At 32.5% G+C, this 21391-nt stretch overlaps 1 protein-coding gene and 1 long non-coding RNA gene across 2 annotated transcripts; one reads left to right on the plus strand and one right to left on the minus strand.

Moving 5' to 3' along the window:
• Positions 1 to 7307: 7307 nt before the first annotated feature.
• LOC105130088 (uncharacterized) lies at positions 7308 to 9989 on the plus strand. The gene is made up of 2 exons (XR_843184.1): positions 7308 to 7688; positions 9103 to 9989. It is a non-coding gene; the product is annotated as an uncharacterized LOC105130088 (long non-coding RNA).
• Positions 9990 to 14621: 4632 nt separating this feature from the next.
• On the minus strand, positions 14622 to 20794 carry LOC105130089 (ATPase family AAA domain-containing protein 3-like). Its single transcript, XM_011032430.1, has 8 exons — positions 20287 to 20794; positions 19550 to 19645; positions 18153 to 18263; positions 17771 to 18080; positions 17339 to 17429; positions 16646 to 16979; positions 16006 to 16154; positions 14622 to 15535 (listed from the first exon to the last, which is right to left on the minus strand). The coding sequence occupies exons 1-8, from the start codon at positions 20626 to 20628 to the stop codon at positions 15016 to 15018; spliced, it is 1953 nt and encodes a 650-aa protein (XP_011030732.1). The 5' UTR covers positions 20629 to 20794; the 3' UTR covers positions 14622 to 15015.
• Between the last annotated feature and the right edge of the window lie 597 nt (positions 20795 to 21391).

The following is a 21391-nucleotide window of genomic DNA, read 5'->3' on the forward strand; positions in this document are numbered from 1 at the left end:
TGGACTAGTGACAATTTCTGCACAGGTGTGGTGATCCCTTTTAGAAAATTTAACCTCAATACATGTGTTTTGCTGACTTTTTTCATATCAATATACCTGTCATGACCTTTAACTGTCGATTTTCAGATGTTGCATGAAGCAGGTAGTCTGAGGATGCTTACTATTGCAGGTTGAATCAGAGCTTACAGAACTGCCATTAATTTGAAGAACGAAGTGAATTTTTGAATTCACTCGGGGTTAGTTAAAGTTGCCTCGGGAACCTCATCAGAGCAACATATAGCCTTTTGGGGTTGCGTACGTACTTTACTTCTGGAGAGAAGGTGAATTATTTGAAAAATATTTTGAAAAGCAACCTTTACCACAATCTAAAACATGCTCTTAATCTTTTGTTCTATTGGAGTTTGAGAATCAGTTTGATCGACAGTTGTAGGAGAGAATGATGTGTTTTTTACTCGTTTAAGTCTTTTATATGGGATGCATGTATAAGTTGTGTCATGGAGTAAATCTCAAGTGGTTTACAAAAACACAACCGATACCTCTTTGTGTATATTCAGACAGTTATGACTATTGCCTGAGTTTTGTTTCCTCTTGATTCAGGAATGACTGCACCTCAAGCTGCTGGAGTTATACATTCCGACTTTGGGAAGGGTTTTATTCGAGCTGAGACAGCAAGCATCTTAATTAGAAGTTTTGACTTTCCCTTCTTTTTTTGTTCAGATTGTTGAAGTTCTAGCCAAACATAGCTGTGAGTATTGTCTTTATGCAATTGAAAAATTTACTTGTTTTCATTAATCTTTTATAAGTGAAAAAGCAGTGCCCTTGTGATTCTCCAGGCTTGAAGACTGTATGAGAGAAATCGCACACCTTACACACTCACATCCACACACACACACACAGGGGAGGTGGGTGCGTGCACACTTGTGAATACTTTATGTGCATATAATCTTATTTTAGGTTCTCTTCCCCTAGAGAAGATTTATTTACCTGCACATTACTTTGACTGTTGCAGTTGAGAATAGGTCAAGAAGGAGATGTAATACTGTTTCGTGTCAACGTTTGACAGTCATCATACTAAGCATAAACACATCTTGTTTCTTTTCCAACACAATCAAGCTGGTGAACAATTTGAATACAGCTCAAGTGAATGAACGGTTTTAGAGTCCATTTAGAAATCATCTTGAACTGGGGGCATGTGCTCTTTCATTTTTAACCTGCCCATCCATTCAAAACACAGAATTTTGCTCGAGTAATCCGAGCACTCTGTGATGAGTAGAATAGCTCATAATATACATAGAGTTGGTTCGGTGAGTTATTTTTACCCCATTCATCGGGACATCATTAGTTTATAGGTAAGTTGACAGCAGAGGATGTATCAAGTAAGCTGATTTGGATTACTTTCTCCCCGTGTATTCTTTGAAAATTGTACAAGAACAAGTTCTAGATAAGGTGCTATCAAGGTTTGACAGCAACTTGAGTAACCTCATGTGCTGGACAGAGGTCAGAAGATGCATTTTCTTGCTGATGTTGGGTTCTGAATTTGCTCTCACGTTTGCTTCCAGAGTGTTTGCTTATGTTGCTGCTTCTGTGTTTGAAGCATAAGCAGACCATAAAAAAAAATTATTTGGTTAATAGTAGAATATAATTTACTGGTTGTGGAATCCAATATAATTTACGTTCAGAATGCAGGTTTATAGAAAGTAACTTCAAGCTGCTTGTTCTTCTTTTGCCGTTTTTACAGTCTAAGAGTAAATTAATTTATTTTTTATTGTTTATATGAATAGTGAAGATTGTTTATAGCCAAACTGGAATGACTCAAACTTAAATATATTGGACTGAATCTGATATAATAAAAAAAAATTAATTTTTATTTATTTATTTTTAATTATGTTTTATTCAAAAAACTAGTGTTTAATATTATTAAATAACATTATATAAATTAAAAGGAGATCGCAGATAACATATCTATTATTAAATAACATTATATAAATTAAAAGGAGATCGCAGATAACATATCATTTGCAGAATTCGATTGTAATTACATTATTCAATAACATTATATAAATTAAAAAGAGATTGCAGATAACATATCATTTGCGGAATTTGATTGTAATTATAATTTTATTCTTGATAATATTTTAATTAATGTTGTTGCATGCTCAGGAAATCAAGAAAATTATAGTTTTATTAAATGAATTTTGTATATGATGAAAATGTAGATAGTTTAATGGAACAATATTAAATATTATATATAAAATATTATTTATTTCATGATATAATAGTAGTATTTAAGTTTATAATATTTAAATTAAAAATCAACAATATTAATATATATATTTTTAATAATTTTAATTTAAAAAATATTTTTAACTAAACATATTAAATTGCTTTTTGTTTAATCTGAATTTCAAACGATAATTTTAAATAAATATATATAAATATTAAACCTAAAATACTTTTTATAAAAATATTTTTTTAATCGAGCAACTACAATACTAAACATCCTTAGAAAAAAATGAATTTAGATATTTTATCCCCGTAACTCTCCATATTCAAATATATGCTTCTTGGCATGTTGACAAGCTCATTCTGCATCATCACGGGCTGAGAATAGTGGTCAAAAGCTTGAAATTCTCGTCAAGAACATAATGCTATCTGTTTACAATTTTGCACAAGCAATTGGCCTATCTTGCAGGTGTGAAAGCCTCTCCAAACCTGTACAAACTCATGGTCAATTGTCATTGTCTCCAACTGATAGCATCATTTGTATTTGATTGTGCTCTCAGTTGTGACAGTGGGACCTTGACTTATTATCGATTCTCCATTGATTGTGATGGATTATGCTTTTGCTTCTAAGCTAATACAAATCTCTTCATCTGTCACTGGGAAGCTAAGCTGGAAAGAAGTTTCACTGCTTCCAATCCTCAAAACTGATCATCACTGCCCGTTCAGCATTATTAGCTGATTCATTTGTGATCACTGTTTGCTTGTCATCGATCGAATGATCTTTACACTTCAATGCCACTGAGCACCTCCTTGTCCAATTAGTTAGCAGCTTAGCACTGCAAAAACTTTTTTAATTTAATGTCAAAAATGAAAATATATTAAGAAAAACGTTTGAAAATATTTTATTGAAATTATGAAAGTAAGATTCCATGGTTTCCCTTTGTCGTTAAAGAAATTATACTCGCAACCTTAAAATAGTACAAAAATAATCTCTACAGAAACCTGAAGGATGTGGAAAAAACCCAGTACAGATGCCGTGAATCACAGTGAATTGTAACAATGGATTCATGGATTTGCATTTAACAAAAAAATATAAAGTACTGGTTTTTAGGGGTAAAATAATATTTTTATAGGTTTCATTTGCCATTTTATAATTATTTAGGGCATTTCAATTTTTTTCTTTTGTAATTTTTTGCGCAATTAAATTACTTGATTGTCTTTAAAAGCAAAAAACCCTTGACTATCATCTACAAATTTTTTTAATATTTTATTTTTTTAACATAATATAATGATTTTATAGCTTTAAAAATTAAAATTTTTAAAGCTTGATTATAGTGACTTTTACATAATTCCACAATAGTTTTTTTCATAATAATTATTTGATACCACGGGAAAATATAGTATTTTGATTTAAAAAAAATTAACAATACATTCATCCATGTATCAGTTATCCTATTAACTTTAAATAAACGACATGTGTGACTAACACTAATGGTCAAAATTATTGTTTCTTCGTGTTATTCAATATGTCTTGATTTGTTTTTATATATATAAATGATATGTGTGGTCAACAACCTCCCGTTTAACACTAATATCTTTATTTATTTATTTTTTATCCTTTTCTCTTCTCCTAGACATCCATTCTATGCCTTTTAAATTTACATATTAGCTCTTAAATTTTTTTCTTTGTATTTAGTTTTTGTTCTTTTAATTATAATTTTTTATTTGAAAAAATTAGTTGAAATTGGAAATTATATTTTATTTCATCCTTTGATTTTTTTCTCTTTCTAATTTAGCCCTCATTATTTTTATTGTTATTTTTTTATTTGAGATGATTTATAAAATTGATTTTTTTATGCAAGTTCATCCTTCATTTTTTTCTATTTAATTTGATTATTATTTTTTTTATTGCTATTTTTTTATTTCTTTGATAAGCTTTTTAGATTGATTTTTTTATTTTATTTTTTAATATTAAATTGATTAGAAATTAAGTTTATTGATTGAGCCCAAGTTTTAGATTTTACAAATTGTAATAAAAAATATCAACTTAAATTTAAAAGATTTATCCAAGTTTATTTGATTTTTATATTTTTATATTATTAAATTAAAGTTATTTTTTATATATTATTAAATTAAATAAATTTATTAAACTCAACCGAATCAATAACACAAGAATGCATGGTTTCAATTTTCTTTTCTCCCTCTCAACGATTTGTTATCTCCTTCTGTGTGATTAGAAAATTAAACTCTAATCTTCTCTGTAATTGATTTATCGTTTTCTTTTTTATTTATATATTTGTACTGGTTTTATCTTCTTTTATCTTTTGAAATTATCCTGTAATCTGGAAATTAGCATAAGTAAGGCATATAAGATAAAACCCGAACAATAGTTTTCACAAATCGAGATGTCAAAATTCCTAGTGCCTTTTTTTGTTAGTATTGGCAATGTTAAATTCTCAAAAAAAGTCCCAATTTTTGTATAATGATTGTCAATCCCAACCTAACAAAACTCCAAAAAATATATTTTTTTAAAAAAAATTAATAATACTCATAGACGTGTTTTGTTTGGAGCAAAATACATTTTCAAAAACTATTTTTTTAAAATTTTTTATATTTATTTAACCAATTAATCAATTTTTAAACACTAGAGTAGATCCTAAAAATATCTTACTTCCTTTAAAAAAAATTAATCAATAAAAAGTGATTTTTAGTCAAAGAAAAAACCTAAGTCTTTCCAAAGAAAAGTATTTTCCTTCTCTCAACTCCAAAAAAACACTTTCTAAATATTTAACCAAAAAAATAAAATGAAATGAAAAAATTATTTTTAAAATTAAAATTTATTAAACTGGGATTCAAGGGTTTTTTATATTTTAATATTAGTTTTTTTAATAATAATTAAGTTGATTGAGAGGTAATAATATTTTGATAAATATAAAATATAATTTAAAAATAAAAAAAATTGATAGATGCAATGGATGTGCCAACACCTCACATGTGTAGTCACATTTAGGTGGCATGTACATGCGACTGTGTATAGTATCTAAAACAACCCTCTTTAATATGATTAGAATTATTTCATGCTTTTTTTCTTTAGACGATGCTTGTAGTGTATCGATTTCATGAATCTTTTCTTTTATTTATTTTTTCCTTCTCTCTCCTTCTTAATTCTCACTTTTTACCTTTTAAATTTTCAAAGCATCTTTTAAATTTGTTTTTCTTTCAAATTTAATTTTTTTTAATTATTATTTGTTTTATTTTAGAAAAATTATAAAATAATTTTTTTTATAATTTCATCCTCCTCCAACTTTTTCATGCTAGATTTGATTTCTTTTTTTTTTCTATTACTATTTATTTTATTTGAAATAATTTATAAAATTAGATATTTTTTCAATTTCATCCTTTAACTTTTTTATTAGTTAGATTTGATTCATATTTTTTTAATAAACATTAAAAAAAATAAAAAAAATAAAAAGTGATTTTTCAGCTTATTTTTTATAGTATACCCAAATACTAAAAAGTATTTTCATCTTAATATTTTTCATAATTCTATCTTACATAAAAAAATAATTCATATTTCAAGAATTCATTCTTCTTTAAATTTTTTTTCAACACAAAACTACTTTCCAAGAAATTTATATAATCTTTAAATGAATTGTTGTTTTTAAAGAAAAAAACCTAAAAAACCCCTTAGTTCACCTGAACCCTATTTTGTAATCTACAATTAACTTTATTCAATATGAGATCAACAGTGTCAAACAGTGTCCACGGCCGGTGGTGGTGGCAAACATGTGTAACTTTTGCAGGAGGTTTTATGTGCCGGTGCATATACACGTTCTGTTCACAGCACAGATATTCAGACTAGCATAACTGCGTGTTTGATTACAGGAGATAGAATACTGGACAGGATGCGATTGCAAACGGCAATCCAGTTGTCAAGGCAGATAAGATTGATAAAGATATGATCCATCGTTGACATGTTACTATATACGCAACTTGTATTTTCTTTCAAGATGATTTCATGTGTCAGTCAGTCAAGGAGAAACAATCTTATCGATCTATCATTTAGTCAATTCTTCGCACTAATCTTTACTTAGAGCCTGATGCCTTGAAGGAATTGTTTTCTAGGCCTTTGATAATCCTTGCTACAGTTGCATATATCTAGCATTGAGGGAAAGAAATCAGGGATGCATACTGGGGTTTGCTTTACTACAGAGGATGGGCAAGCTGGTGGGATGAACTCAAAGTGTAGGTTGCAGGAAACACCAACATGTGAGTATATAAATAGGGAGTTATAGCTGCAGCCATGAGCACTTATTTGTTGACCTTTGCATTGATCTTTGTTTCAAGTTACTTCTTATTAATTACAATTAAGAATTAGTTTTCTACTTGTTCTTTACAGGTTATCATGACTTGTAGAGTTAGTTTTCTTCCGTCATGATATTATTACGAAGAAGGAAAAATAAGTATAAATGGTGGCGATACGGAGAAGAAGAAAAGTCAAGAAATTGAGGTGGATGTGATTGTTGGTTGATTTTGAGATGAACACAATAAAATTGTAGAAATGGTGGCAACTGCAAAAGTGATGGTAAGGAGGAGGAGATGATAATATTTAATTTAATTTGTCAACGCAAAGTTTAGAGAATTGAGGGTTTTTGCTTTACGAAAACTTTCATGGCTGAATTTTATTCTTTTTTCTTTTTAATTAAGCCATTATTAGAGAATGATCAATCAGGTACATTAATTCTAAAAACACCCTCAGGCCTTACATTACACTGCATTTTCTTCCCTCGATACAACTTTTTTTTAAAATAATATAGGAATACTCAAACCCAGGGTCTTTGCAAGTGTCAAGAAAATGACACGTCAAGCTACAAATCTTCGTGGCCAGGCTCATTGCCATGTTACTTTGCCGCTGGTTTTACCAGAAAGGGTTGCAAAAACCCAATGGGTGCTCAACAATGTGGTGTGCCTGAGCTAGATTTTGATTTTAGGGTTTCTCTGTATTTAGAAAGGACCCAACATGACACTGACTACTGTAGGTGTCAAGAGACAAATGGCATTTAACGTGGGAAAAAGGACATTCTTGGTTACGTCAGTGATGAACCAGGGCATGCATGTCTTTAGATTAGGTTTGGACAGGAGCATAGAACAGAGAACATATATCTCATCAAATACTCTTAAATTCATATCAAACAAATATATATTTTTTTAGCATTTAATCAAATTAATCATTTTAGGTTCAAGGAATCAGAACAGCCCATGCCTAGGAAGCATGCACAGGGTACCAAGATGCCTTTTCGCAGGTAATCTTCATGAATTTCGGTCGTCTATTCTCTTAGCCAATTCGATTTGCAGAGGCCATGTGGAAAGGTCGAGGTTTTGGGTCTGTGACAAAATTTCCACGATCACAGATTTTGTCAGCTACCCATGAAAGTTTAGGCAGCCGTTCGAGCCTTCCATTCCAGGTGGGACTCATTCCTCATGGCTATTTCTTGTTATAATGTACAATGCAAAGCAAGACCCTCTCTTGCTGTAGTGCTGTTGTTCACATCTGATCTCATCTGCATGTTACATTTCGGCATCTACCGGACATGAAAAAAAAATGTCTTACGTTAAATTACACAAACATCGTGCTTAGCTGATCTAATCTATCGATTCCTTGTCGAGGAAATTAATATGTGTGGCTAGCATTGTGAGAATTATGTTTTCGGTTACAATATGATGTGGAATGCTTATCAAAAATTCAAGTTTTGTACGAGTAGTACGAACTCTCTAATTAAAAAAATAAACTTGATTTAATAGTTAGATTAGGTTGAAGATTTTATATTATAGGTAAGATCAACTCGGTAGCACCAGAGGCTAACACTAGATCTAGAAAATATTATTTTATTTTATTTTTATCCTTCTATATTTTCTTAATTAAATTTCAAAAATTTTATTTGTTTATGTTTCATTAGATCACTTTTAACTTCTATTTAAACAATTAGAGACTAAAACAAAGTTAAAAATTAGAGGTTAAACAAAATTTTCTCTCCCGTTTAAAACCATAATTTTATAATTCGAGAAACTCTAATTTCTTTTTTATTGTTAGACGCTACATCATTATATGTCTTTTCATGATAAATAAACTTTTTTCTTGATTAAACAAAATCCCATGATAAATAAATAAATAAATAAAGAATCCTCCTTGCTCATTCTGATCACGGATCATGCACCATTTCAATTGACAATTATATTGAGTTTAAGGATTTTAGATGATATTCAAAAGAAGGTAAAAATAGGTGGTATAGTTATGGAGGTATGAACCTCAAAATTCCAAATCTTTTCCAGAGTATGGTAGTCAGTTTTTTTGACGGGCATGGGCACTTTTGCCTTGCCAACATGCAATTTTTTCACAACTTAATTAATTCTCTTGCCACAAGATTTATCCTAAAAAAGTGTTTACCTACCATTGATAACCAGCTGTGCCTTCCTGTGAGGTGTATATATATATATATATGCTTGTAGCAAGCTAGTGCTGAGAAATTTAGATTTAGGAATTTGTCTATCAAGTGCCTAACCACTAATTTATTGGATTGTCTTCTACCAAAAAGGAAAAGAAAAGAAAAGAAACAAACTATGTGGCTTTCTTTCCCGTAGGCAATCCACTGCTGTCATCAGAGTGGTAGCTTAATCACTCAACAGAAGACTTCCACGGATTTCAGGCCTGGTGTGAAAACTGAGGGCTTGGACATACATTAATGCCCGATTTTGACTTGTAAATAGAGATGTTGTGTGTCCTTTTGTGCCAGTAAAAGCCCCACCATACAACATTCATTCATAAAATTAAAAAAGATGGCTTGTTTTATGTCATTGATGATTGAAATGTTCGGTTGCAAGGCACAACATGCCCCACATTGCCAGCAGATGTAAACAATGACATAGCACCCACCATGGCTCATCTAGCCACCCCAATTGCTGTTATACCTTCTGTGAGTGTATAGCAAGTCTCCTATATATTCATGCCGCATTCATATTTTTATGCAGTATTAACTTCTAAACTTGTCCTTCTGTTCCTTTTGGTCTCACAAAATATAATGAAGAAGATCAACTTGATACTAAGGAAATGCAAGAGTTTGTCTAGGCAACTAGGGAGATCCTCATCTTATAGTAGCCTAAGGTCTAAATCAACAAGGGAAGATTTATGGGGTGATCACAAGCAAGAAGATGAAAATCATGAAACAATATTTGTTGGAAGCACAAGAAAGAGGTATGTCATCAGCTCCAAGTACCTGAGCCATCCTCTGGTGAATGCTCTCATTGAGAAGTCAAGGCAAAAACCAGGAGAGGATAATATTTTGGTGGTTAAATGTGAGGTGGTCTTTTTTGACCACCTTTTATGGATGCTTGAACATGCTGATCCAAATGCTAGTTTTGATTCTTTGGAAGAATTAGTTGATCTCTACATGTTCTAAATCAATGAAGCTCTCTCTCTCTCTCTCTCTCTCTCTGCCCCTCCATGCATGCACTGATGATGCTGTTTGATCCAGCCAAGGACAAGATCAATGTTCATGTAAGCAGCATGTTGTGTCAGCAAGATCTCAATTCAAAGTGGGAATGCATTGAATTCATATTTTCTCATAATTAATGCACTAATTAAAACAATTCTTAATTGTCGAATTTCTGTTCTAACTATTTGTCTCTGTTGGATATAGTTTATGATAAATTTTTAGTCATGGTGATTTTTGTTGTTTTTATTTCATTATTCTTGATCCTTGCTTATAAATCAAAACCCTAAAGGGCTGTGAAAAAATTATAATATATATAGCTTTGTGAATCAACAATTCAGCAAGTACAACGTTCAATTTCATGATACAAGTTAAGTTTCAAGCAGATATTTCATATTTTTGGTTAATTCTGTTCCACTGGAATATGATCTTTAACTTCATTTGGTAGTTCTTCACAATTTTTTTGGTAAAATGAAATTTCTTTGAAGAACAAAGTTATGAATGTATATAAGCAACTTGTGACATGATGAATGGAGATAAGTAAATGATTAATTGTTCATGAAATCTGAAAAAATAAAAACATTACAATCAGGTAATCGGTTCAATGTCACATCAACGCTTAAAAAGACAACTCAAATTACATTGACAACGATAAATTCGGGTCTTTTACCGTTTTAACAAGGTTTAGGTAAATGTTCCGGGAAAGTAGCACATGTTAGAAAGTACTAGGATAAAAGAACAATTTAAATATAATTGGTGAGGTTATAATTAATTAAAAAATTTATTCGAGATTAATTACAGTCTTATTTTATGGTTTTTTAAGATTTAATTAAAATTATTTTGTTGAGATATTTATAATAATAATAGGCATGTTGAAAATGGAGTCTTGATGTATCTTTAATGCCTCTCTTTTTTTTATCCTTTCATTTTTTTTTCCTGCTATGCCATCCTTTTCTTTTTTTTTTGCCATTAAATCTTAAATCTCGTCATTTGATCATTGTATCTTCATAAAATTTTGAGTTTATTTTTATTTATGCTAATTATTTTTTATAAAATATGCATTTTGGTTTTGACGAGACAACCAATATTGAAAATAACAGTTGTACACGTATAATAAAATAAAATATTTTTTTATTTTTATTAAGTTTCTAAGGTATTATTTATGTGAGATTTTCAAACCAGTCCTCTAGAATGAGTTACGTGATTTGCACATGAAAAACACGGGATTTAAATACTTAATATATATTTATTATCACGTGGAAATATATGATTAACTTCGATGAGTTTCTGGGAAAATCTCACTTGAATGATAAAGATAAAATTAATTAATTAATTATTTTTTGGAAATTAAAGAAATTATAGAATAATTTTTGCTTAAGAGGGGAGAAAACGATTAGATAAATCATGTCTGAAATTCAAAAGGCAAGAAAATAGTAAAAACCCTGTCCATTGGTGTCTGGAAGGAGCTTTATGGGCTCTTAAAATAAGCATAAACATGAAAGGCGGCCCTGAAATGGTCCGGAAGTAGGCCGGAAAATTGTTCAAGGGCCTCCAATTGACCTATCCCAAGAGGCTGACTAGGCTTTTCTGTAATTCCTCTTTATCCAGCATATAAATATAAATACTTTATTTATTTATTTATTTATTTATTCTTCAAGAAAAAAAAGCTCTCTTTATTTTTTTAACCTTCTTTTGTATTTACATTTCAACAGAGTTTCATGAAAATTTTAAAAAAATTATTTAAAATTAATTTTTATATTTTTAAATTATTTTGTTGTGCTTATTTAAAAAATATTTTTTTAAAAATAAAATATATTATTTTGATACATTTCCAAACAAAAAACACTGTAAAAAATAATCGTCTTAAATACCTCTATTTCTTTCCACCTAATGGTGACAATTCTCAAAATACTTTTACTAGAATTAATATAATCCATGATGTAATCTTTTTATAGGTTCAAGCACTTGTGTCTAGGCTATTTTGTAATAGGCTTGTGAATTTTTTAATTGGAAATTTATTTTTTATTTTTTTATTTTTTATTTTTTATTTTTATTTTGATTTTTATTGAATTTTAGTATTGGGTTGATTATGAATCGGTATTTATATTTTTTATGATATAATAAAATAAATAAATTAATTGAGCCTAGTATATTTTATAACTAGAATTGCGAGTTTGATAAACTAACTAGAATGATCAAGAAGGTCATATTAAAACAATTTTTACATGATTTAATTTAAAACTCAAATTAAGTACAGAGTTATATTTATATTTTTCAAATTTGAGTTGTTTTATCAAATTTAATAATAATATAAAAAAATTAATAATCTAGTTATTACTTTTTATATTCCAAAAAATTATAATCCAAGCCGCAACAATATCATGGAATGATATATCCTAGTGATCATCTAGACAAGTTGTTGGATCATGACAAGTATACAAATTAAAAACAAGTAAAACATAATATTTTTTACAAAGATCATTCAACCAATATTAGTGCAATGAATCAATCCCAACGATTTTAAATGGAGATTTGAATGTTGTAAATTATCATATGATCATGACTACTCAGCTAATTGCTACAATTTATTTCGCACTATATAACCAGTGTTATCCAGTTAGGGCAAACACCCGGATTTAATATCATTAATTACATTAGAAAAGGATTAATGTTAATTTCTTGTTCCTCTATATTTTTTTCCCCTTGTTTTCCATTATGATTTTAAATCCATGCATGCATGCATGGGTGTTACTCACCACCAAGAAAATTGAAAGGAAGAAAAGAGCCCAACATTAATTTCTTCTGACTTGTCAAAGAAAATTAAAGAAATAAAATATTTTTTTTTTTGGGTGTTATTTACTTGTTGCAGCTAGTGAGTGAATTTACAATTTACTCCACCATTTTAATTATTTATTCTTCAAGTCATAGTTATAAAGCACAGCGGAATTCAAGTTTTCACATTCAATTTAAATTGACCAATATCGATTCAAAATGATATAATTTAAAAAAAAAAATTAAATTATTTTAATTTTATTTTTTAAATTAAACAAATCTTATTCTGAGAAGAGGTCATGGGTTGATTTGTTAAGTCGATATGGTCAGCTCCTAACCTTTTTAAATATAAAACCTTACTTGATTTAATTTAATGAAATATATAAAAAAAAATTGATCAATTATGCATGAGATTTAAATGGCTGAAAATATTTTTTTTATCGGAAATAAAAATTATTATTCTGTTGACTCCTAGTACAAGCATAAAATTATAAGGCTTGGAGAGGTTTTTTTTTTAAAAGATATTTTTGTTTGAAAAAAATATTAAATTAATTTTTTTTCGTATTTTTAAATAATTTTAATGTATTAATATCAAAAATTAAAAAAAAATTATATATTTTCAAACAAAAAATTATTTTAAAAAATACTTAGCACCATGCTTGCCTTTCATCAACCTAAGTAAGGCGGCTAGTTGACCCTCAGCTTGGAAACATCGTCACTACGTAAAGCAATAATTATGGAGATCAATCTCATAGCTACCCTAGAGCTCATGTCTTCTACGAGCAGAGCATATTCAAAACCAATGCAAACTTACGGTGTGGCCTGCATCGACCCTAAGGAGAAGGCTATCTCAAGAGTTGACAGAACCGGGGACACTGTTAAGCTCAGCTTAACAAGATTAGAAAGAATAAAAAGAAGAGAAAGAACAGAAACAAAAGAGAGCAGAGAAGAATGAGTAGAGAAATGAGATTAATCTTCTGTATTTTCTTCTTCTCCGACACGTTTCCATACACCAGTTTATATACAAGCTTGTATTCTTGTACTAACTGTAATTATATTCAAGCCTGCTGACTCTAACTACTTCCTTAACCAACCCAACTCGACTGCTTTTCTAACTAACTACTAACAGTACTTCCAGCTAACACAATTCATTCCACCGGACAAACCGTTATATATATATAACCATTGACAAATACTCTTCACACCCATAAAAGAAACCCTAGTTGTTCATCCTACTCAGTTTGCAAGTCTTACCCAAAAAAAAAAACCATTATATTCATCTCAAGCAACCTCAGCATGGAAACATCGTCACTACGTAAAGCAATCACCATGGAGATCAATCTCATATCAGCCCTAGAGCTCATGTCTTCTACGTACGAGCAAGCCGTCTTCAAAACCAATGCAAACTTATGGTGCGGCCTACATCGACCCTTAGGAAAAGGCTGTCTCGAGAGTTGACAGAACCGGGGACACAAACCCCACTTGGAATGACAAGTTCGTTTTTCTGTGGATGAAGAATTCGAGCGTAGGAGACCTAATTCTTGCTTGGTTTTGGAGATCTACCGGGTGAGAAGATTTAGGAAAGATGAGAAGATTGGTGTAGCTCATGTCTTGCTTGGAGACTTGTTGAAGATCAATGGCAAGAATTACATGGCTTTCCTCGTGCGAAACACATCTGGCGAGCCTCATGGAATCATCAATATGGGAGTAGCAACCTTGAACGGCATGTTTCATGAAGAGACGCCCGAGTTTCTTTCTTCAAAAGTTGCAACGGACCACAGAAAGCTGATGGCGGCCGTGGCTAGAAGAGTTTCAGCATCCTGTTTTCAAGAATTACCCTGGCAAAGAAGGGCTTCCTCACTTCGTCCCATGCAAGAAATATGGGAAAGAAGGCAGCTGGCCAGAGTTGGAGATAGATGATGTCTTAAGGACGAAGGCGATGAAGGAGTCTCCGCTGATGACTTCCATACAAGAAAGATGATAAGGACGTATTGTCTCTTGACGATTCATGATGGCAAGTACCATATTAGGACCGAGCCATTTGTTCTTTATGTTTACATGTCTTTTATTACAATGGTTTTGGATAAATTTACAATAGAAGTTGAAGGTCTGACATGAATCTTAATTAACAAAGCATAAGGCAAATGGCTGAACCACAGTTATAATTTGGGGTTTTGAAAGTTCCAAGAATACAAAACAGATGAATCCTTTGATGCTTGTTATTTGTTGACCTAAAACCCTAGAGTGTCGTGAATTGGCGCAATAATAGCACCTATACCAATGAGGTTTCCCTGCCGCATCCAAAAGCGAGCAGGATGATAAAGATAACAATCATCAAATCTAACAAAATTTAGAATAAGCAATTTCAAGATTCCCCCATGAAAGGGGGGGAAATAATGATAAACATGATGCCCGGAACCAAAAAAATGTGGGCTTTTTTGGGCTTTTTTGGTTAGCTAAGTCACTCACGTACCTTATCCTTAGCCGAATATAGAACAGCCCATAAAAAATATCACTTCAACAGGCAGACACCCTATTGACTCTTTTCATCTGATTTGGATGCCAGTTTACTCCTCTGTTGATGTTCTGCAACTTTATAATCTACCACTTCTCTGAAGAGGGTGGGGTCAAGCACACAGTTCTGACTTCCATAAACTGCTGCTTGGACACTTGCCATCAATTTGGCTATTTCTCTCCCAGAAAATCCCTCTGTTTTTTCTGCTGCTTCCTTTAAGATATCATCGGTCAGTCCCTTTATTTCTATCTTCCGTGGTTGTCTTTTGAACAAATTTTGGAGCCAACCACCGGATTTTCTTGATCCAGCCTGAGCTATATACTTATCCAGATAAAGCTTGAGCAGCTTGAAACGTTCTTCCGTCTGAGGCAAAGGGAATTCCAGAACTTCATCTATACGGTCTGAAACAGCTGAATCAAGATCACCAGGGCGGTTCGTGGCAAGTGCAAGGACTATATCCTTGGACTGGTCACCAGTGCGGAAAAGAAGGGCATTCAGTGCACTTCGTTGAGCTTCACTCATGTAGGTCTTGTTCCGCCTGCAATTTAAGGCAAATAATAAATTCTCTCATGCAGGAAACTATACATCTTGTAGAACTGAAAACAAACTTGCTAGAACTAAATAACTAGGGGTAGTGCAATGTGCATGAGAAACTCCAGTCTGCAGTTTTCCCAATTGGACATTATTATATATAGTGGGGCATTTTACCAGCTCGCTCATAATAACAGTACATGTTCCATCCAATTCCGAACTCCTATAGTTATTTGCTAGTAAATCAATATCCTCTCCATCAAGTAGGAGTAATTTTGATACTTCACAAAACATCAGTAACTACACACGGAAATAGAAGGGATTTTAGTCTGTTTTATTTGTTCAATTTCATTTTAGTTCAATTTTCACATACTGAAGAAAAATACATCAAGCCTTATCATATAAAGCAATTAACAAAGACAGTTTTTAAGCTCTTTGAGATGCAATTCTTTTATCCAATGGAAAATCACCACTTACTCGCACAAAAATGCATCTGCTTCATCAATGAATAGCAACAAACCCCTCCGAGACTTCTTGGACCAGTCAAATAACTGGTGAATCTTTGTGACTGCCTGTGATCCCAGCGGAGCAACATCTCCACCAGTCATCAAAGCATAATCTAGGCCCTGATTGTAAATCTCAAGTCAGGAAAAAAAGAAGAAGAAGAAGCAAGACATTCTTCAGAAGCTATCTTGATATATGATATGATAGCATATGAAATCCCCACTCTAAAGGAGTAATTTGAAGTACCAGTAAATACACACCTACTGCACTTAGATTTGAAAACCAAAAGAGCCAAAGCTCTAATCCCAAATCAAAATTACAAGCTAGCCAGCAGAAAAGAAGATATGGTTACGGGTATTAACATGCAAATTTATGACACAAGTACTCCATCTTCCTTACAGAAATTAACAAGTGAATTGATGATTCAAATACTTCATCCTCCATCTCAATCAATCCATGATGTGGCAATGTAAAAAAAATCAATGCATAACAATCTGCACAATATACGCTTGCAAGTTTATTGCTGAACAAAGAAGATCACCATCTCAGCACAAGTAATGCACCGAAGACTCAATAATAATAACAAAAATAATTTAAGGTTAGCAGATCTTACAGATTTTTTAGCTAACTCTCTAGCAGCCATTGTTTTCCCGGTTCCTGGAGGTCCATAGAAAAGCATGTTCCGAAATGGAGCCTGATGGGATTTTGTATTGGCTGTTGCATTAGCCAGCTGTTCAATTCGTTTCTGAAGAGAAGGATGTAAAATCACATCACCGAATCCATTTCCATTTTTAGAAGTCAATCCCTTATTTGCACCGCTTGATAAAGTGCTCAAGGAACGGGTAAAAACTCCTGACCAAGGGTATTTGCCCCTGGAGGACTCCCTGATTAGTGATGGTTGTCCCAGTAATCTATCTACATAGCTCCAAATCACTCTAGCACCTTCTCTGCAATCCAAAAACTAGAAGCATGAGCTGTAATGTTACTTCACACCTGAGGGACGCACAGCACAGAATAGAAAATCAACTACTGATACTTCCATACTAGCTGTGTGACAACATACCCAAACATGACCAACGCTCACAGAGATGTAAACTGACATTGGACACATCACTGATCAACTATTTAAGACCATATCAATTCAAGGCCCAACAAATTCTCACCTTAAAACAACAAGCATGATGAACTCAAATTCTTTAAAGTTTAATGACATGTTAAGTGCAGAGCAAAGGGATTTCAACTTCCAAAGGTGACTACCAGCATACAAGCCCACCATTATGTGTCTTCAAGCAAGGGTAATTTTTACCTTGTTGTGTAAATCCCTGCTGCAAGTGCTGTGACTCCTCCCACAACAACGACTAGCTTGTTTTGATCAGTTAAAACTGCTCGCAAACCACCTACAAAAGACAGTTACAGTCAAATAAGATATTGTCCCAAAAACAAATAATGAGCAAAGAAAACCCAAACAATGCCACTACAGGTTTATGAAGACTAAGGTTAAATTTAATCGATAGAACACCAAATTTGATTTAGAGAAATCAGGGACCATCAAGCATTCAGTTAATTAGCTGCAAGGACAGGGTCCCTGAGCTTGGGAAGAGAGACAGGGCCTTCAGAAAACCAAGAGTAGTCCAGCCCATCCTAAGACTCATAACTGTTTATAGAAGTCATAGCCAAGGCTCTCTTCAAACAAGGCTTTCTCAAAGTTTAGCTAGTGCATGTGATTGAATATATATACCTCCAATGTGTTCAAAGGTAGTGTTTATTGCAGCAACCCATTTCTCCATTTCAGCATTTGCACGATCCTTCAGAATTCGCCGATTAACATCCTCAGCTAACTTTGCTTCATGGGCTCTCCCTTCTGCTTCTGCTATAGCTCTCACTCTAATTGTTTCACGTTCTATCTCAGCCTTTTCCCTCTCTGTTTGTCGCTGCTGTGCTTGAATCTGTTCTTCTGTTGCTCTTCGAGCCTGCTCCTGTCTTATTGATGATTCTTCTTGCAGTTTCACGAGCTCTTGATTCCTTGCTCTTTGATATTCATTTTCAGCCTGTAATATGAAGAAATTAAACTCCTCTCTGTGAAATAACTCCTTTCATCCTAAAATGTTTATGATACATGCCTGCATCCTCTTCCTAGCCAGTTCATCCTCATAGCGAGCCATCTGAGATTTAGTTTGTGCCTGGTGCTGTGCCAGCTTCCTCTGCTCATCATATACCACTCTTTGTCTCTCCTGCCAAGCAAAAGACAGAAATTTTGAGAAAAAATGATGATATATCAGCAACTAACAATGGGCCAATTCTCAAAACACATATGGCATGCAGAAGCCAAATTCGTTGATCTAGTATAAAAATTCATTGACAGAAATAACAAAGATTCTGTGGTCAACTTCTCATTATAAAAAAACCAAAGCCCGATCTCTCACAAGCCATTTGACACAACTAACAAATACATTGATTTCAGTGAATAAATGGGAAGAGAAAAATAAATTATCCGCCACTATTTTGAAATTTATTTTTCCCCTGGAAGAATGGATTTCATTTAATCAACAAGAAAGCAAAGGGGCTCATCAATAGGAAATTTTATAAGTGCACACAAACAGATTTCAGTCAAAACTTTAAAATTACACAGCTACAGGAATTTTAAGCAAAGCAATGACTCAAACACTAACAAATTCTAAGCAGCTGCTGAGCTACAGAAAAATCATATTAACCCTAACATAACTGATCCGATAACAATAACAAATAAAACACAGGATAATTCAATAGAGAAACACAGCTATTCCCCCAACAGAACTCCAATTCACATCAGTAATAACCTGAGATATAAAAAGAAAAGGCGTTCCTAATAATTTCCATAATTGTTAGATTCAAATAAAGAAACAAATACAGCTCAACGTACATCTAATATATAGGGATAAAATGCTGGCAGGAGACAGAAGCCACCTAGAAATAATAGCATATGATAAATGTTTCATGTCAACAATTAACCCACTATATGTTAGTAAAAAGGTATCAAAGATCACATAGCAATTGCAGAAAGCCAATGATTAAAGAACACATTATGTGATTCACAATAAGGGAAGACCTGGTATGCCCCAACCAGAAAACATGGTCAACAAAGGAAAAACTGCAACCAAGCAGATTAACTTCAATTTTTGTCCACGTAAAGCCCCAGTGTTCTTTCATTTGTATTCCAGGAGCAATAAATGAATAAGTATAGAATTCAACGCTAGTCCTAGCAACATGCTTTATTGAGTTCATGACTCGAGATATTTCAGCAGTTTCAAAAAAATTGAGGTCAGTCATGTAATTATTTCAAAGCCCTTCAAATATAACGTCGTTCCAACAAACAACAGCAGGGAAGCCATGAAGCCAAGGTGCACTTTGGCTTCGGGTATCTACAACCATTCAAAGAGTTCTGAGCCACCAACCATTTAATGACTAACCAAGAGGCCTCAGAAGTCACAAGCTCGATGAAAATTAAAAAAAGAAAGGAGCACATCATATCGTAACTTACAGTTTCAGCCTGAGCTTGCAATGCCTTAAATTCTGCAGCCTTTTCAGCCAATTCTGCCTGCCTCGTTGCTTCTTGCGTCTTTATAGTCTCAAAGACCTACATCAACAAGAAGCACCACTATTAGTCCATTCATTTATTAACTAAAGAAACTATTTAGATCCACATTCAACATCCACAAATAATCCAAAAATCCCCTCAAAAACCATTTCGAGCATGCAAATTTCACAACAGCAAAATGAATCCAAAGGCCGGGAAATGGAAAACTAATAGCAGTTCAATTTTGTCAAGTCTTATGCAATCCGGATAACAGTAACTTAAACGCTAATTTTTCTTGGCAACAAGAGAGGGACAAAGGAAAATTCAATTCAATTCTTTCCATTTTCGAATTTCTCTATCCACTCGTCTCTATAACTTAAAGTAACAACAAAAACTTCAAAACGAAAATCGAAACTCCACAAAACAATTCCAAAACCCAATGAAAGCCAACAACCAAACATCTCAATAAAAAAAAAAAATTTCACCAACTCCTCAAAAATGCCCCCAATTAAAAACCCAACAAAGAAAATCCAATAAAGAAACTCCAATTCCAATTCTAAAAACCCAGCAAAAACAACACAAACCCATTTCCACAAATTTTTCATGAATCCCACCACCAGAAACACAAAAAAGTACAGGCACCATTACAGCAACCGCAAAATCCCGCAAAAAAAACTACTTCCTTTCAATAAAGTTTCAACCTTTTTAGCATGAGAGGAAGTGGTAATCTCTCTCAAAGCCTTAGCACCTCTCTCTAAAGCCTCAGGATCAAACCCAGCAGATGTCGTTCGTGAGTGATCATTCCTAGGAGCTCTAGGAGCGGGCTCACTATTACCCGCGTCCGCTGAATGAGGCAAAGTGGACGGCTGAGATTGTACAGAAGAAGAAGGCGAAGAAGATTGGGGGGAAGGAGAAGGGTTTGAAGAAGAGAAAGGAGAGAAACTAAAAGGACCATCAGCAAAAGAAACAAAATTTGATTGAGAAAAGGAATAGGAAGCTGCTATTGCTGAGATTAGCCCTCCAATTTCACTTGTTTTTCCCATTTTTTTTTTTACTGTGTAAGGAGATAAAATGATAGACGGTGTATAGAGAAACCTTGGGTTTGGGGTTTAAGAGAAAGAGGAGGGCTTTAAGGGTTCTTTTGGCACTGCTATGTCTTGAAGGGCAAGACAGTTGCCATGGGAGGAGAGATGGACAAGGTTTTAGTAGGGTTTTAGTTTCAGGTTTTCATGGACAAAAATGGGTTCCGGGTTTGGGTTTGGGTTTTGGTTCAGACCCGTCAAACTTTCAACAATGTTTGATTTTTTAGTGGTCAGCGTTGTTTTTCTCAAAATAACCAAGATTTTTTTTTTTCATATTAATATATTCGGGAAAATTTTATTTTGGTATTGGTCTCCGAATTTTAATTTAAAACATAAAAAAATAAGAATACTTTTTTAATTACTACCCAGTTACTTGGAATTGGCAGCTAATGTATTTAATTTATATATTTTATGCATTCATCTCTTTCCTTGAAATCAAACATAATATGTAAATCAAACTTATTATATCATATGAATTATATATATATAAATTTAATAATATGTTAAAATAAAATATAATGTATAAAAGAATGTTTTGAGTGAAACTAGTTCTTTGGAAGAGGAAAACCACTAGTGTTTTTAGTTGAACCATGTTATCAAAAATTAGAGGCTTTTTAAATGAGTTATATACTAATTTATTTTTTTTAATTTTGATAACATGCAATATATTATTAAATATAAAAGGTTTTTTATATGTTATATTTAATATAACTTTTTTAACAAC

The sequence above is a fragment of the Populus euphratica genome, unplaced genomic scaffold (genome assembly GCF_000495115.2).
Source record: "Populus euphratica unplaced genomic scaffold, PopEup_1.0 scaffold95.1, whole genome shotgun sequence".
NCBI lineage: Eukaryota > Viridiplantae > Streptophyta > Magnoliopsida > Malpighiales > Salicaceae > Populus > Populus euphratica.

Coding starts and splice junctions, on each gene's coding strand:
- LOC105130089 (XM_011032430.1), bottom strand. CDS start 20,628: ATGGGAAAAACAAGTGAAATTGGAGGGCTAATCTCAGCAATAGCAGCT. Junction 19,646..20,286: donor CTTCCTCTCATGCTAAAAAG/GTTGAAACTTTA, acceptor TTGTTGATGTAG/GTCTTTGAGACTATAAAGAC. Junction 16,980..17,338: donor GCAGGGATTTACACAACAAG/GTAAAAATTACC, acceptor TTTGGATTGCAG/AGAAGGTGCTAGAGTGATTT.